Source organism: Labeo rohita, chromosome 7, assembly GCF_022985175.1.
Source record: "Labeo rohita strain BAU-BD-2019 chromosome 7, IGBB_LRoh.1.0, whole genome shotgun sequence".
NCBI classification, from domain to species: Eukaryota; Metazoa; Chordata; class Actinopteri; order Cypriniformes; family Cyprinidae; genus Labeo; species Labeo rohita.
Window position 1 is genome coordinate 60,489,505 of NC_066875.1, and position 19,104 is coordinate 60,508,608.

A 19,104-nucleotide genomic window follows, 5' to 3' on the forward strand; every position below is an offset into this window, starting at 1 on the left:
AACAGTTTTCTTTCAGACTGATATTCTGAACTATATTCTTTCAATATGCGATGGGATAGACCCCATGGAAAACTCTTTTGGAGAAACAGGAAATGTATGAGAATAATAACCATTGAGAGTTAATTAACTGATCAACAGAATGTTTTTATCAAACCAGTTTTTAAATAATAATAAAAAAATCTGTTGGGTGAAAACTTGTGCTTGAATATCAGTGACCAAGCCAAGAGAACCTGCCTGTGAAAAGCAGATAATGCAGCTGGTAGTTTATCAATTTTATAGTTACACATGAGAAGAACATCAAGTCCACCAAATTGAGAGAAATAAATATAACTGGGAATAAAGTTCCACAAAGAGACTGGGTTCTTTCTAAACTGTTTAAGCCAATTGATCTTAAAGGTGTGAAGTACTGAAATCCAAAAACTTTAGACCACCTTTCTCACATGTGTCCATTACAACAGATTTTCTAATCTGTAATGTATCGAATGTTTCCATAAAACTGGTCAATATTTTTACCTAGTTTTGGGTCCAGAGGAACAGGCCGAGCAGTGTAAATAAGCCTTGAAAGGCTGCCTTTGTGAGAAGCACCCTTCCTCTTAATGACAGATCCCTTTGTAGCCATTGGTTAAATCGTTTCTGTGTTTTTTCAATAAGGGGTTGGAAATTGAGAGTGCATCTTTCTTTCTGATCCTTAATAATTAAAGCACCTAAGTAACAGGGACAAAGGATTTGTTACAGTCCTTTTGAATATTTAAAGACAATCTATCAATCAGTAATATTTATTGCAAGTGGAATCTGCATATCATCTTTAAGAAAAAGGGTTGTGTCGTCAGCAAGCTGACTTATGACCACCTCTCTTTCTGCAATAGCCACCCCCTTTCAGACCGCTGGCCTTTATACTTGCGGTCTTTGCACCTGACCACTTGACCACCTATATGATGTATTTCCTGTATTTGGCCCAAGTGTTCAAGTGAGGATGAAGACCAAAAGGGTGTGTCAAAATTTTTATTACCTGATGGGACACACATATAGTGTTGTGAAAATGCAAAATGCAAAAACGTTTTTTTTTTTTTTTTGAGTTTTATTTTAATTTTCAATACATTGTATTTTAAAATCAACGTCTAAGTGTCTGTTCAGTATAGTCCCTATAACAGATGGCTCAACTTAATTTGTGGTGCTTCTAATTAAGTGATAAAAAGCAGTTGCAAATGTTGTACTAAATAAATATCACCAGTACTCATCTTTGCACCAATAATACGTGCAACGCTTTGTGTTTCTACCAAATTAGATGTGATATCTAAGTATTATATTAATGTTTAACTTACATTGGAAAGGTTTCTGTGACCTCTCGCGAGATCTTGGCAAAAAGTCTCACGATTTATTTCCAGAACATGATGCATGATGGGATACACTAAGCCTCGAATACTCATTCAAGATATTCAATATTCAAGATAGTGTGCGTTAAGAGCAGTGTTGGGAAGGTTACTTTGGAAATGTAATAGGTTACAGATTACAAGTTACCCCTATTTAAAATGTAGTAAGTAGTGTAACTTTTTATTTACTTTAATAAAGTAATGTAACGTATTACATTTGATTACTTTTGGTCACTTTTCTAAATTTCTAATATTTTCAACTGTTAATCTCTTTGAAACATTTAAATCAGGCCGGGTTAACCTTACATTAGCACTCCGTAACACACTGATTATTGTGACTTTCAAAATCATTCATCACTTGAATTAGGATTATAATAAGTAAGGGATAATATACATCTTTATTTTGTGATAACAACTGGCTGGATGTACATTATCCCGCTTATTACACAGCTCTTGCCACAAAAGTAAATAATTCGACACAAAACACTGATCTGAGTTGAAATATTTGAACACAAAGCTTCCATGAAGAAATCAGATGCTAGCAAGCGGCAAGTTCAAACTAGATGGACATTTAAGGGGTACTGTGCATTGATACCACTTTTATTACACAAAATTTCACCACATAAATAATTGAGTACTAGTATTAACAGTACTAGTTATCTTCTAATCCATTACAGTGTACAAAACAAAATGGAAGCAGCTGCATTCGTATGAAACGAGAGCGAGTCCACGATACCAGGATGACAGAATAAAGAAATTGTACACATAATATTGAATTGAGATTTAATATTTTATTAGCTAACCAAACGCAAAGCTTCCACCAAGAAAAACTATCAAGCGTATAGTGCCGGATGAGTCTGTGTTATTAGCTTTTACTAGTTTTATTAGGGAATAAAATACCTTGGAATGTCATGACTGACCAATCAGAATCAAGCATTCCACAGAGCCGTGTAATATTTTAATTTAAAGCACAGCCGCCACAAATTCAGACTTAACACCTCGTATTTATTTTGAGATCATTCTGAGGTTAAAATACAGATTTAAAATCATAACAAGAAATAGTTTAATAGGTTTTGGAATCAAAAGTTTGCATAGCAGGAAACACTGGCATCTAACAATGCCTTGGAAAAAATAAATCAATTTTAACAAATAAAGCATATGCATAAACCCAAATAGGAAATAAAACAGTTATCGAATAAGCATGTGTCCTAAACTCTTGAAACATTGGTGTCTCATTTTAGAGCAGTCAGTGCAGTCTATGAAAGAAGTCAATTAAATCTGTAAGTGTGGGTGTGAAAAAATTTAAATGTAACCTCCTTTGTAATCATTAACATTTTCAAAGGTAACCGTAATTTAATTACACACTAATTAAAATTAAATTTATTTTGTAATTCAATTAAGTAATTCTGTTACATGTAACTAGTTACTCCCCAACACTGGTTAAGGGCACTGCACTTTGTCATGTTTAAGACCTGGGACAGTGTTGCGCACTTACTTCCTGTCGTGCGCACGCGCTTTCAAGTGGCCAAGACCGCAAGTGTGGGTATTTGGACAAGCAAATGAAATGAAATTTTCTGCCTATTAGATTGTTTTATTAACGTCTACTCTACACCTGCCAACCCTAAACCTAGCCCTGACTGTAATACAAAAACAGTAGTATTGTTGTACATCGTGACAAAAATTACACTAGATTGATGGTGTGATTGATGATTTTTTCTTTTTTTTTTTGATGTGTTCATGCCCAATAGCCCAGGGGTTCTGAACTCGGGCCCGCGAGATCCATTTTCCTGCAGAGTTTAGCTCCAGCCTTGATCAAACTCACCTGCCTGTAACTTTCTAGTGATCCTAAAGACCTTGATGAACTTGTTCAGGTGTGTTTAATTAGGGTTGGAGCTGAACTCTGCAGGAAAATGGATCTCGCGGGCCAGAGTTCAGAACCCCTGATCTAACCTTAGCCCTAATTTTGCCTTCGAAAAATTGGATTACATTGAACAACCACAAAATCATCATCAAATCATCATCATCTCAAAGTAAGACCCGTATAAACCCTCTAATCCATCAAACTTTTTGTCGATTGTCGATGGTTTTTGCGAGGAGGGAAGGTGTGTTTACTTGACGTCTTTCTTTCAGATGTTTAGTTTGTTCTGTCATCTCCTTGCTGATTTTTAGACATCCTGCGTGATCTTAAACGTCTTGTGAAGCTTTCCAATAAGTAGGACCTATAAATTACAGCTTACAGTTGCCTCTCATAAATGTGAGGTAGTACGTGTGTTCTTCATAGGCAAAAAACGTTGTTTAAACTTTAAAAAAAGTGTTTGTAAATTTAAATCTTGAAATGTTAACTTGTAACATAAGTGAAACTTGGATATTTAAGTTGACTTAAAATTACTTACATTGTTAAGTTGAAACAACATTTTTATAGCATATAAGTTATACTGGTAACACTTTCTAATTATATATTGCTTAACTTAAAATGAAATAAAGAAATTTATGAAAGTTCTGAATGTTTAATAATATTATTTTGGAATACTCACTACTGATCTAATAAATTATGTTAATGATAGTGATTTTATTTTTGTTAATGACTATAAAAGTTATTTTAAAGTGTTGTCTGTATATTGTTGGTGATGTCAAGTTGCCTGTTAAAAGTATAATTGTTTACAGGTTCTGCTACTTGTAACTGTACCAAATGATGGAAATAAGCACAAACAATAGCAAAATGAAAGATTAATCAGTTGAGATTCTTTATAGCCGGTGTATGTGGAATATTGCCTGAGAGAATTTATTTCAACATACTATTTAACTAACATGCAAGCTGTTTGTCCTTCAACCAATGACTATAACGTTACCCTGCGCTTTTGCTGCTGCCATTCATCGTGTTTCTCACTGCTGTAATGCATTTCTGCACTTTAACACTTTAACTGAACATTTTGATTCACACAAAGTGACGACAGGACTGAACAGTTTCACGTTTCTCTGCTTCATGCTTTATTTTGTAAACATATCTGACTCTACCATCTCTTAAAATTAGTTTCAACATTATTTTAGTGCCACTGATATTATAGTTTTTTTTTTAAATAGTTAAAATGTTATTAATAAAATATTGAATATTTTGAATAAAAGAAGCATTTTCATTTTAAAATTTTAGTCATTTTGTTGTGTTTTTGTTATTTTTATTATTTTTTGTTATATTAGTTTAATTATTTATATTATTATTAATAATAATAATAATAATATCAATTTTATATTATTAAATGTCTATATGGGTTTTATTATTATTATTATTATTATTATTATTATTTTAGTGTATTGAGGCTTTTCTTTATATTTAACTTGATTTCAGTTCATGTTTATGCTTATTTTATTTCAAGCAGTGAAAATGTTCTTTGTGCTTTTGGTTGTCGGTTTATTTTAAAGCCTGTCGTTTCAGGATTTTAGAATGCTTTAAACTCCCCAAAATCCTGATAAATTTGCAGCCTGTGGATGTAATGAAATATTCTACTTATTATCTTGACATTAATGTTACATTAGTGAAGTTGTTTTACACAATAAATTTTCATAAAGTATTTAGTTCATTTAAAAAATGTGGCTTCAGTTACAGAGGGGAAAGACTGCATGTTGTATTACTGGTAGGGTGATGATTCCCTTGCGTCTTTGACGGTAATTGTGACACCAGATCAAATCTGTAGTCACTGAAAGGTCTTGGCTTCAGGACAGGAGACTTTCAACATCCTGGTCTGACAGGCTGAGGAAAGAATGAAGGAAATTCATATCAATGCGTCAGTGAGAATGAATAGATCATTTATAATAATAATAATAATAATAATAATTTATTTGTATAGCACTTTTCATACATAGAATGCAACTCAAAGTGCTTCACAGGCAAAAAAAAACAAACAAACAAAAAAACATCAGCATGGTACAAATGATTCAACAAATATAAACAAAACATAATAGAATATAATAGAAAATTATAAAAATTAAAGACAACAAAGAAAGAAGAAAAGAAAAATAATAAAGATAAATAAAAAATACACACTATTATGCGCATAGGCAACTTTAAAAAGGTATGTTTTAACACGTTTTTTAAAAATATGAATACTAGTGGACTCTCTTACTTCGTTTGGAAGACAATTCCAAATTTTTGGAGCATAGTGACTAAAAGAAGTACCACCAGATCGCTTAAGATTTACTGTGTAATATGCTAAAAATCCAGCACTAGAAGATCGTAACATTCGTTTAGGATTATATCTTAACAGACAATCAGAGATATAAGAAGGTGCAAGATTATGCAATGCTTTATAAACTAAAATAAGAATCTTATAATCAATCCTTCGGTGCACTGGTAACCAATGTAATTCCATTAAAACCGGTGCGATATGTTCCCGTTTCTTCAATTTCATTAATACTCTAGCTGCTGCATTTTGTATTAATTGCAGCTTAACTATAAAACCCTTAGGTAAACCAGTATACACAGCATTGCAATAATCTAGTCGAGAGAATATAAATGCATGAATTAGTTTCTTAGCATCATTGAGAGATAAAAACAGACGAATCTTGGCAATGTTTCTTAGATGATAGAAACATGTTTTTGTAACTTGGTTAATATGAGACTTAAAACTCAGATCACAGTCCAAAACGATACCCAGATTCTTTACCTCTTTCTTACATTGTATAGCTAAGAAACTCAATTCAGCTTTATTTATGCCAGAAGGGGTTTGTACAATAAAAAAATGAAATGGTGTATTGGTATTGGTATATTGGAAATTGCTAGTAAATTTTACAAGAAAATATATATTTAGTAATCTGGAGCAGTGTTTTCATTTTGCCTTTTTAAACGTGTTCTTTTTAAAAGTGCTTCTGGTTGCACTGGTTGATCAAGCAAGTATTGGTGGTGAAGTTAGTTTAGAAGCCTTGTGTGGTCTCTAGTAACTTTATACTAGAGAGAAACTATACTGTAAATTTGATTTGTCGAAGTCTTTTTCAGTTTTCATAGTTTAAAATTGCATGTGTAATTAAATGTGTTACTTTACATTTCTTTGTAAATGTGAAATTTCTGAGTGAAACTTTTTTCCACAAAATTGTTGTGTGTGTGTGTGTGTGTGTGTGTGTGTGTGTGTATACTGGTTTTCTCTTCAGGAGTTTCAGATTATGTTATCATAACAACTTGTTCATGGTATTTCATTTAGTTTTTCAGCTAATTATTTTAGCTTAGCCTAGTTTCTTTGGTCCATTTCAAGAAAGTGTGTGTGTGTGTGTGTGTGTGTGTTTGTAGTCCTGATCATTGTTTTGCCATGTAACAATAGCTCTGCCTGTTCTCATGTGAACATTCCAACCCACATTCTTCATTTATTTGGAAATCACCATCTTTAGATCTATTTCCTTCTTCCTTATTAGCTGCAATTTTAAAAGGTCCTATGGAATGTAGCTGGACAAATTGTACAAACACTCATTGCTAGGCGACATGACATTGCGAAAAACATTTCCAGAGAGGCGTCACAGAAAATGAAGGGGGGGTGGTGGGGGGAGCAGACCATAAATCTCAAAGTCATAACAAACATAAGTGAAAAAATCATCTCAATGGAAATCCTATAAAAGTCAATCCAATGTGGTTTTACTGGTTTCTTATCTTTTCTTTTTGAACTGTATTTTTTACCTGAGTAAAGGTCTGTAAACAAACAAAAAAAAAAAAAAAATCTGGGAACACTCACATATGCTGTCACTATGTGGTTGATGGAAAGAACTGATTTACTAATGAAACTTAAACTAGTCAGTTTTCAGCAGTTTATAGCTAAACTTTGGCAAAAGTGCACAATTTCACTCTTTCAGTGGGAGGACTTCTGACAAAAAAACAATAAAAAAATCTATTCAGGAGCTATTGGCTGTCTTTTTAGGTGCCACAGAATAAACGTGTTTTGTTCTGTTTTATTGTTTCTTTTTGTTTTGTTTTATTTTATTTTAACAGTTCAGCCATTCTGTCATGTGTTCATGGCTCATCTTTTCTTCTCTTTATCAGCATCTTAATCCATCTTGTAGATGTCCTGGGAACTAAACATCACCTGGGAACTATATACATTCACAAACAACTGTTCATTACAGAGAATCTGTGTCAGTATCTTGGATCACTTAGGCACTTAGTTTGTAGTTTGGGCTCCTCCTCAATGCATCTTATAAATGTTGTCATATGTCTTTCATCCAGTCTGCTTTTCTTCATTAGTAACATGCGATTTTATAGGTGTTGAATTTTATCTTTAGCTCGTTGCATTGTTTCTTATCATGTAGACAACAGGTTAAGTAAAACTATGAATAAGTAAAACTATGAACAGCGCATAAATTTAGCAAAATGCTCCTCTTTACAGTTATTTTTTTCTAGCTAATTGACGAGCTTATGGATGCCGAATGGTGATTCTGAGGTAGATGTATTGTTAGGTGGCATCGTTTAAGCTTTACACGTTTTCCGAAGTTTGAAACACTGAGCGATTACGTGAGACATTTCAGTAATACTGTAGGCTATATTATAAAATAGCCTTTTGATATCCATTCATGCTCATTTCTTACTATAGTAGTAAAGAGAAAGATACGGTAGTTTCACATGCCGAATTAACTGAGGCACTAAACTAAAGCGATCGTTCGTGCCGCGTTAAGGAGCAGCAACACCGTATTTATACTTTGAAGACAGAACTTTCACGCTCTCAAATGTATCTAAGTATGGTAAAACAGCGCTGCTTTACCCCATATACGCATGACTGGAAAGAAGCGAGAGCGGTCGACCGTGGCTCGTTTGGTTTGTTTGTTTTGAATATACGCCCTCTAGCAGTCAAAATGACATACTCTGCCTTTACATTTTTTATTACGCTTTCAAACGATATCACTCCTGAATGTATCTTCTTAAAATATATAATATGTGTGATGTGTACCTCTGCCATTTATATCTGCCAAATTATAAATGCACTGTATTTAATTTTGACAAACTTTGTCAAAACTCTAGTGAGTAAAATAAACAGTTGTACTAGCGATCCTTGTGCTAGTGTGTTCACAGAGGGTTGAAGCAGGATGTTTTCAGACAACAGCTTCAGCTATGGTTAGCGTGACATGCCATCTTAAAAAGGTCCAGCCAGACAGACTTATAGTCAATGATAAGAAATAAAACACACAATGTACTGTTTACTTCTGAAGACCTCTGCCTGCTTGAACAATCAGCATTTTTGCCCTTTTTGTCAGCAAATATTGATAAATGTGACTGTATTAGCTCATTCTTAATTCATTTGATTGGCAGCCAGGCAGTAGTATGAGAAACAGAGTAATGGAGAACCCAACATTGCTCTCCAAGCATTCAGTATGCTATAAGAGATTCCTTTCCGCTGAAAGACATTTTCAGACTGGTTTGTTTTTTTACAGAGGTTATTTCTTATCTCAGCATTGAATGCTGAACTGATTGTGTACCTGGATCATTTATCTGGGGCAGTTGTGGCTTAATGGTTAGAGAGAGAGTCAGACTTGTAGCCTGAAGATTGTGGGTTTGAGTCTCAGAACCGGCAGGAATTGTATGTGGCGGGAGTGAATGAACAGCGCTCTCTTCCACCTTTGATTCACACACGACTGGGTTGCCCGAGCAAGGCATCAAACCTCAAATGGCTGCCCACTGCTCCGGGTGTGTGTTTACAGTGTGTGTGTGTGTGTGTGTTTACTACTCACTGCTGTGCGTGGATGGGTTAAATGCACAGCACAAATCACTTCACTTCACTTCACTTCACTTCATCTAAACGACAAACCGCAATATGAACTTATTTCAAATGTACTTGTGTAGAAGTTTATTTAAAAATGTATCATTTTTATATAAAATGTATAATTTTATATAAAGATTTTTATAGAAATGTCATTGTATTCAATCCGCATTTGTAAAAGTGTAGCTTACATTTGTGTTGACGTAATTGTGTTCAATGTGTTTTGAGGTCAATAGAGCCATTGCTAATAAACCTAAACCCTGACAAAAAGTAATATTTTGAGAGTATAAGTCTCTCTTTGGCTCAAGAAGATTATTAAAACAATTTATGTTATTGTTTTGTTGCTCCGCTTTTGTAACTATCACTCATGCAATGTTGTGCATTCCATACAGATGCTCATGAAATCCATATTTTCCCATTGAAATATTAGATTGTATTTGATTTGTTCAATTATTTATTTTTTTATAATTAATGCATATTATGGTCACATCCCTACTCTTTCATACAGCTTTTGTTTTTAGATTAGGAAATACTTAAAAATGCTTTCTGCATGTGTACGAGCACGAAGAACTGGTTGTGATCTTGCGTTTGAGATAGATACAGCGATAGATGGGAAAAAAATGACGGAATGTCTTTGAGAAAGAGACTTCAATCATCTGACAAATTTCCATCTCTGTGGTAACATTGTCAAGAAATGCTGCTCTTCAAAACCTTTGTATACAGTACTAGTTCATGCAAACAAATACTTTCAGTGGACTGCATCGTTCAGGGTGTGTATAAACACAGCAGTCAGACTGAATCTGTCACGCCTCTTATCTGTAACTCATCTAGGCCTGAGGTTTTCAATCTTTTAGGTGCCACGGACCCCAAAATATGATCATCATCATGTGAGGGACCCCCATTCTAAAATGTAAAAACCCAATTTACACTGCGAAAATTCTAAAGTCTAAAGTATTGACGAAAAGATTTAGTGTGTATTAAATTAGGTTACTATATATATTTTTTTTTTGTCTAAACAATTATTTAAAATGTATTTTTAAAAAGGGCAGTATTTATTTATTTATTTATTTATTTATTTAATCAAAATTAGTTTGTATTTATTTCTTTGTTTTAACTTTTACTCAATTATTTTAACCAATTTTTGGTTAATTAATTTGTTTTTGTATTCATATTTTTGTACAAATTATTTTATAATTATAAAATTATATATAATATAACCATATAATATAGTTATAATTACAATAATTAAACATAATTTTTTACTTTATTTATTATTATTATTTTTACTTTTTAAATGCTTTTTCTCGAAACATTTCCGAGGACCCCCTAGCACTTCCTTGTGGCTCCCTGGAGGTCCCCGGACCCCAGTTTGAAAAACCCCTGATCTTGTAACGGTCATGGATTTTTGTTGTGTTTTTGCTGTTTCTGTTCTCCTGCCTTAGTCTTCCTTTGACCTAGTTTTCCTGAGTTGCCCTGATTAGTTCGTTCAGTTCACCTGAGTCTAGTTAATTAAGTCATTAGTTCCTCTCTTGTGTCCTCTCCGGTTATTATTTGGACATGCTTGCTGTTTGATCTGCTCCTGAGTTCTTTGTGCTTGTTTCCCCTGGGTTTATTATTAAAGACTGTTTTGGATTATCCCTACAGATTATCACATGACAGATCCAGGCTATCCGCCTTATTTTGCAGCACAGAAGGAAGCTATTTTCACCTGGAAGCAGATGACACAGATGTCTCACACAATTAAGTTACAAATGACTGCAAATCTTATGTTAAATCTTACGAGCCGTTTACTTAAGTCTGTGTTTTCAATATTTTAAAAATTCAATGAATCAACAAAGAACTGGACAGACGTGATGTGGGAGGAGATATACAGTAGAATCTGATGATAGATAAGACGGCTGAGAAAACAAAACAGAAATGGAGAAGCCAAAAAATAAATAAATCAATACAATTTGAATTTTATAGATCAATAAATAAATGTAACGAGTTTTACCAGAGTTTATCTTTAAATATGACAGAAATGGTTATATATATATATTACATATATATATATTACAGTAGCATTTAGCTGAAAATGAGGCTGACATAGCTTACAACCTACTATACTTGTGTAGATTGTAAAGTGTTTTACTGATCCAATGTCAGCACATACAGAATTAACAAACAATAAATGAATGACTTTAAAGAACTGCCCCTTGATTCGCAGATTACATTCATCAGAAAAGAAACCAATGACAATATGATTTAACTATTTTTGAGTCTATTTTACAGAAAAAATAACAAATTACTGAAAGTGCTTGTATGACTAGAGATGATTTAGCCTGTTCTGAAGGTACCAGAGCTGAAATTGGTTGCATTTCAGGGTCTCGTTTAAATGTGCGAGTCCTTCATTTGAGCCGACGTGGAAGGCAAGATTCAGACCTGTCTGAATCAGTTATACTGGTTATAGTAAGTTAAACCGTGGAACCAGAAGGGACACAGCAACCAGGACTGAAGCGGTCAACACACTGATCCTGCTGCTGACTTCGCCTGATGAATATGCTGCGTTACAAAGAAAAGAAAACAGACAGAAATGATAATTCGCTGACCTTTTGGGATTTTGCCCTTTTCCCAAAACTTTATCCACGTCTACATTTACATGAGTGTATTAAAGTATGAACAATGTGTTACTGTACACTCCATTAATATCCAGGATTCTCCAAGAGGGTTCTCCAGATTATTAAAATGTTTTTCACACTAAGAAAAAAGATGGTTCTTTTAAGAACTCTTGGCTTAAAGGTTCTTTGGGGAACCCAGAATGGTTTTTCTATGACATTGTTACGAAAGCCTCCCGTTTGGAAGCCTTATTTTTGAGAGTGTATTGAGATATTAAAGTGCGTCACTCACCTGTCCCATTTACCACAATTGAAGAAGTGAAGATCTGGAAGGGCAACGTGTTGTTTCTGGCTGCTCGAACTATAGTGTTCACTATCTGGGTGCTATTGGGTAGAACGGTGTCTGCTCCAAATGCAAGATCCATGGTGTTTTGGAGCGTGGGCACACTCCTTGATTTTACGCTGGCTTCGCTGGAGAGAGTTTGGAATTGGGATTCATTAATGAAGACTTAGTGTTATGTCAAAAGCTGCACTCAAGAACACACATATGCATACCTGATGTTCTTTAAGGATAAGATGCTGAAAGATGTAGGGTAGTCAGCAAAGAAGAAAGGTTCAAGCTGTAAAGCAAGAGTTGTTCAACAAATGTTCTTTCTTTTGTAAAAGCCTGTTAACCAGAATTTGTAAGCAGACACGTTGCACTCACCCCTGTTTTGATCATCGAAGCCCTGATCTGAAATTCAGCAGAACTTTTATTGGAAAGAGCAGCCACAAAGGTTCCATTGGTGAGGATTGTCAGTGGAATTATTTGCAATGATTCTAAACAAAAGGGAGTGGGGGTATCACAGGTTGCTCAAAAGGTTCTAGGCAGGTGAAATCTTAGAAACTGGTCATATCAGAAAACTTTAGATCAATCGTGATTTCAGCTTACTGATGACAGCAATAGAGGTGACATCAATGCTGAGGTTGAAGCCTGAAGTCGGAGTTGCAGCTGCTTCTTTCAGAGTCTCCACAATGTCAGTGTTGCTGGGGATCGGTTCAGTGGACGTTTGGCTAAACACTAATTCAAGCTCTGCCTGTACGTTTTCTTCTGCTCGGGTTTTGCTAACACGTCTGAAAGGAATACAGTTTACATCTGTCATCGTGGAGGATATGAGTATTTAGTCTAACCACACATTCAACAAATTCATCTCAGGTGGACCAAAACTTGTAAAGTTGGTGGCTTGGAATTTACAGCTGAATCATAGAGGCCTTATATCTGGTCCCACAGCCCGAAAGTTAATTTGTGGAAATTGTGGTAATCTCTCAAAACAAATGAAAACTGCTCAAGCAACCTCCACTGGACCACTTGAGATGAACCGACCTTTTCAGGATTCTTACAAATGTATATCAAGGTCTATCAAGGAGATGTTGTTGAAGATTTTTTTAACTAATGAAGCTAGATGAACTGAATTAAGTAGTGAACTACAAACCCACCTGAATGCAATCACAATCGTTCTGATGAAAAGATTTCCATACTTCAGTTTGTATACTTTGTCACACTATGGAAGAACCAGTTTCGGCAATGTCATTAAATGTTGCATACAATAATTAAATGCATTGACCACGTGACACATTCCTCTAGATAAGAATCAGTTGCCAAAAGATCACAGTGGGATACTAAGTGGGATGCTGAATTTAACTTGATTTAAAGATGAAACCCAACAAGCAACAATGCAAAACAATCAGAACTCCTGGCACATATACTACTACTACATCCCTGAGAAACTTTCTGTTGTTTAAAACTCACCTCATTTTGAACTTTTTCTGCTAGGTTCTTAAATGGCACGCTCTGTGTGTCTTCAAGTGCTGTGGAATATATTACTAAAATGACCAACTCTATGAATACAACTGGTGGAGGGCTTGTTGGAACTGCTGCTGCTGTTGTTGTTGTTGTTGTTGCTGTTGTGGTGGTGGTGGTGGTGGTGGTGGTGGTGGTGGTTGTTGTTGTTGTTGTTGCTGTTGTTGTTGTTGCTGGCGTGGTGGTAGTGGTTGTGGCTGTTGTTTTTGGTATTTTTGTTGTCACTGTTGTTGCTTGACGTTTGGTGGTTGGCTTTAATGTAGTGGGCTTGGTCATGGTTGTGGTATGTTTGGTGGTAGTGGAAAGGTCAGCTTTTGGCATGACTGTTGGTGGTGGTTGTATTGCAGATTGTATTATACATGTAAAAATAACAAATGAGCAAACCAAAATTAGTCTTTGTGTGAACAAATTGCATTTTTAAGGAAGTAAAACACCAAAATGAATCATAAAGGGAAATTTCCGTTGTAAATAAGAAGCATGTAGAGAAAGGGTCACATACACATCCAGCTTCCACTCTTTCAGCTGATTGACTTTACCTTGTGCGCTGGTGATATTAAACGTAGTATTGGCATTGGTGATAGTTCTTATGATCTCATTGTCATTCGGTAAAAGACTGTCTTTCTTGAATTCCAGATCCATAGTCGTGATGACTGATCCAGAACTACATGAATGAAAGGGAAGAGACAAAGTTTTTGTTAAAGATGTAACTTCATCAAGGTAAAGTTAAAGGGTTACTCCATCCCAAAATGAACATTTTGTCATTACTCACTTACCCCCATGTTGCTCCAAAGCAGTAAAAGCTTCTTTCGACTTCGGAACACAAATTAAGACATCTTTTGATGCATTCTGACAGTTTTCTGACCCTCCCATAGACAACAACGTAATTAACACAAACAACCAGTGTTCGAATTGTGTCAAAGCTCTTGGGGGGTCCCCCTAGCCAGACCCCCTTTCAAAAAATAATTCAATAAATAAAACCTTATATAAATATGATTCATAGCCAAGGAATGTGTGATAATGACAAAAAATTATATCTTAGAATTTTGTGAGATTTTATCGATAACGATATTCAGACGGTGTTTTGCTGAGTGTGTTGCGCTGCAGAACTGCCGTGGACAGCTGACTCCTAAAGTTCTCGATATTCTTCACATTCGGTGTGGTCAGTTCACAGCAGTGACAGAAATTAATATTTTACAACAAGTTTAAAGTGATTTTTACCTTTTATGGGCATTTTTTACCTTTATAAAGTCATTCTTTTTTCTAAAAGTATGCATCATCTTTTGTGTCAATTTTTTATATTTAATCAGTGAAGTCAATTCAAGTATTAAGACATTTTAGACTGTTACCAAACAAATAAAATCATTATCAACAAAATTCATCTTTCAATGCAGAGGAAGCACAGACAGATGTTTTACCCACTGTTTAATGCAGGACATGAATGCATTAAATGCATAAATAATGTTTCGATATTTTAATCCTAAACTGTTTAATGCTGATATCTTATGAAATTAAATTATTACATTTTTTTTTTAATAAATGATAAGGGACTTTAAATCTGAAATGAATACCGCCAGTAGGGGGCACCAAGTCACTATTAATGAATAAGTCATTGCGATGGAACCGAGTCATTCAAACAGTTGATTTATTTACGAGAGAAAAAAACATCATGTGAGACGTAAAACAGTGCTATTGCTGTGTTTGGAACCATTATTTTGGTGTCTAAAGCGTAATGTTAATATTACCTTATAGTTTATTGAACTGTTGTATGAAATCAGTATCGCATTAGTGATTTTTGCAGGGAAAAAATGGCACTCTTCACGTGATATTGATTAACTATATGAAATGATATGAGTATACATTTTCTGCCGCATACCTTGAATTTTGGGAACATTCTAAATGCATTTTATTAGACTGAATCATACAGGGAAAGAACGCGCTCTTAAAGGTTCAAGAAACCCCAGAATACTTTTTCTGAGATGAGTGTTGCACATCATATATGACAATGTTAGCACCCATTAATTTTAATTGTTGGAGAAAACTGGTTAATTTTGAGCTTTTTTGCTCTATTTTCATCTTCCGGGTTCAAAATCGACATTGTGCTGATGTCACAGTTTGTGACGTGGCAATGGACTATAGTACATCGATGAGGCGTCGGTGTCTCATAATTATTCATGAGGCTGCGCGTTCTTATCCTATGAGAAGAGGCTTCGCCTAATTATTCACGACAGCGCGTGTTGATTTGCTATGACAGACGCTTCAGACTGTGAGATTGCGTACAATAACTGAGAGAAACAATGGATCGAAGGAGACTGTTTTGGTTTGCTTTGCAAGTAGAGTTCGGCACAAACCGATTCATTCATAAGGTGAGTGTAACAGCGGTTTTTACAAGTCCTTAACGCAACCTATCAAAAGGATTATAAATGCCGCAAAATAAGCGTTAAAAGTTAACAGAAGTGCAGCAACACGCTGCACATGTTTTCGATGCAGAGTGCAAATGCCTGTGCATTTATTTGTGTTGTTAACTCAGTGGGAGCGAAATGAAACTGTCTAAAACCGAAGTTGTCTCTCTCCCCTCTTCCCCCTCCGCTCCGCAGCGCACCACGCCCACTTTTGAAGCATTTTTCAAAACTATGGTGAGAACTAACCAGGGCTGAAACGGGAGGGAGCACAGTCCGTCTAGCTATTGTTTAAGCACTCATAGCTCCTCTTATAATAAATGAAGCTGTCCATACACTGTATGATAAATGAATCTCTTGCTTACATGGTATGTACAGCTGCACTTTGTTGCTTATGATGAGGGAATTCGCCAGATTCAGTCTGAACAAGACGCAGGGTTTCAGCTGACTTTTCTGAACGCCTCTGATTGGCCACTGCATTCTAAACTCAACAGAGTTGTGTGCAATTGGTTGTAATGAGCAAAGCTGAATTTGAAACGTTGCAAGGAAATTGGTAAAAAAAATCCACGTCATTATTTCTGTTTTCTTTGCATACAAAAAGTATTCCTGTAGCTTCGTAAAATTACGATTGAACCCCTGATGATTGAACCCCGGATTATTTTACAGATTTCCTTGCTATGTTTCTGAACATTGTTTGTGTTAATTACATTGCTGTCTATGGGAGGGTCAGAGAGCTGTCAGAATGCATCAAAAATATCGTAATTTTTGTTCCGAAGACGAAGTGAGCCTTTACAGGTTTGGAGCGATATGGGGTAAGTGATTAATGCCAAAATTTTCATTTTGGGGTGGAGTAACCCTTTTGGCAGGGGTGTCAAACTCAGTTCCAGGAGGGCCGCAGCCCTGCAGAGTTTTGTTCCATCCTTGCTCCAACACACATGCTATGCAGTTTTCAATTAAGCCTGAGGGACTTGATTAGTTGGATCAGGTGTGTTTAATTAGAGTTCCATCTAAACTCTGCAGGGCTGCGGCCCTCCAGGACCGGAGTTTGACATCCCTGCTTTAAGCTATGGTCTGGAATGAAGCTAAGGACACTATGTTTGTTACCCACCTGAAACCAAGCACTGTCAATCTGATGAAAGACAGGAATGCTTTTTTAAAGATTGGTTCAAACTGTTGAAAAGTCACAAGATATGACATTTAGGAAAAATGCAAAAAATAAAACTGGGTAGAGTTAGGATGGTAATACATTTGTTGTTACATTACATATTACATCCAGTTCTAGTATACATTAAAAATTGGAACTGAACTTTGTAATGTCGGCTGTTCAAAACTACATCCTCCACTATGGAATATGCAAATGTTTGTCACATACCTCCTTTTTGACTGTTTGTTCTCGTTTTTTATAGAGATCTGAACTTTTGTCAGACAATAAAGAATCAAATGTTTCTGAACTGGAAAATCTGACTGCCACTATAGTTGTGAGTGGTAAAGGTGTTGTTTCAGGTTGAGATGTGGTTGTAGTTGTGACAGCAAGTTGGTTTGGTGTTGTAGTTGGGGTAGCAGTTGTAGATATAGAGTGGGCTGCATTGGTTTTTGGTTGGGTTGTAGGTGCAGATATAGTTAAAGATGTAGGCTGGGTTGCAGTCATTGTAGGTGGGGTAGTGGCTAATATTGTAGATTGGATTGTAGTAGCTCTCGATGGGGATGTAGCTATAGACTGTGCTGTAGTTGTAAGCGTAGGGAGGGCTACAGTTGGAGCAGGGGTTACAGTTGAGGTTGAAGGCTGGATCACATTTGTCGTAGGTTGGGTTGCAGCAGATGTAAGCTGGGTTGTTCCGATTGAAAGTTGTTGTGTAGTTATTTGGTTTGTAAAAGTTGGTTTGGTATGTAGTTGTTGGTATGTAGTTCCAGCTGTAGACTGAGTTGTAATTGCAGTGGGTGGGATTGTAGGAGTTGTAGGCTGGGTTGTAGTTGTAGATTTGCTTGCAGATACAAATGTTGCTTGGATTGTACTGGTAGGTTGGGGTAAATTTGTTGTCAGTTGTATTGTTGTTGTCGGCTGAGTTGTTGTAGTCTCAGTTGTAGCTGTTGTAATCTGCTGGGTTGTAATTGTTGGCTGTTTGACTGTTGTAGCTATTCCAGGGTTTGATGTTGTTCTTGACTGGATTGTAGTTGATATTGGGTGGGATGTAGTTGTGGTCTGGACTCCATTGGTACCATGGATGGTTGTGGTAAATGTCGATGGTTGAGTTGTAATTTTAGACTGCATTCCAGATATTTTTGTACTCTGAGGTTGGGTTAATTCTGAGTTGGGTTGAGATGTAGCTGTAATTAAAGTTTGGATTGCACTTTGTTCAGGTTGTGAAGAAGTTACAGGCTGGGCAGTTGTTGAGAATGTAGGTTGGGTTGTAAGTTGTGATACAGTTGTTGATTTGGGATGAACTGTAGGTTGGATTGTAGTTTGTGTAGGTGGTGAAGTAACTGTCTGGGCTGTATGTGTGGGTTCAGCAGTTGTTGAGAATGTAGGCTGGGTTGTAGCTGTTTTAAGTTGTGGTGGAGCAATTGTGGATTGGGCATTTGTTACTGGTGGGATTTCAGTTTGTGTAGGTTGTGAAGTAACTATGGTCTGAGCTTTATGTGTAGGTTCGGCAGTTGTTGAGAATGTAGGCTGGGTTGTAGCGGTTGCAAGTCGTGGTGTAGCAATTGTGGATTGGGCATTTGTTACTGCTGGAATTTCAGTTTGTGTAGGTTGTGAAGTAACTATGGTCTGGGCTGTATGTGTGGGTTCAGCAGTTGTTGAGAATGTAGGCTGGGTGGTAGTGGTTGCAACTCGTGGTGTAGCAATTGTGGATTGGGCATTTGTTACTGGTGGGATTTCAGTTTGTGTAGGTTGTGAAGTAACTATGGTCTGGACTTTATGTGTAGGTTCGGCAGTTGTTGAGAATGTAGGCTGGGTTGTAGATGTTTTAAGTTGTGGTGGAGCAATCGTAGATTGGGTATTTGTTACTGGTGGGATTTCAGTTTGTGCAGGCTTTGAAGTAATTATGGTCTGGGCTGTATGTGTGGGTTCAGCAGTTGTTGAGAATGTAGGCTGGGTTGTAGCGGTTGCAAGTCGTGGTGTAGCAATTGTGGATTGGGCATTTGTTACTGGTGGGATTTCAGTTTGTGTAGGTTGTGAAG

At 36.0% G+C, this 19,104-nt stretch overlaps 1 protein-coding gene across 1 annotated transcript; it reads right to left on the reverse strand.

Moving 5' to 3' along the window:
• Window positions 1–10,874: 10,874 nt before the first annotated feature.
• On the reverse strand, window positions 10,875–18,411 carry LOC127168887 (uncharacterized). Its single transcript, XM_051116010.1, has 10 exons — window positions 17,297–18,411; window positions 17,033–17,094; window positions 14,065–14,189; window positions 13,478–13,851; window positions 13,165–13,229; window positions 12,620–12,801; window positions 12,395–12,507; window positions 12,244–12,308; window positions 11,981–12,159; window positions 10,875–11,635 (listed from the first exon to the last, which is right to left on the reverse strand). Exons 1-10 carry the CDS (start codon window positions 18,191–18,193, stop codon window positions 11,538–11,540), a joined length of 2,160 nt encoding a protein of 719 aa, XP_050971967.1. The 5' UTR covers window positions 18,194–18,411; the 3' UTR covers window positions 10,875–11,537.
• Between the last annotated feature and the right edge of the window lie 693 nt (window positions 18,412–19,104).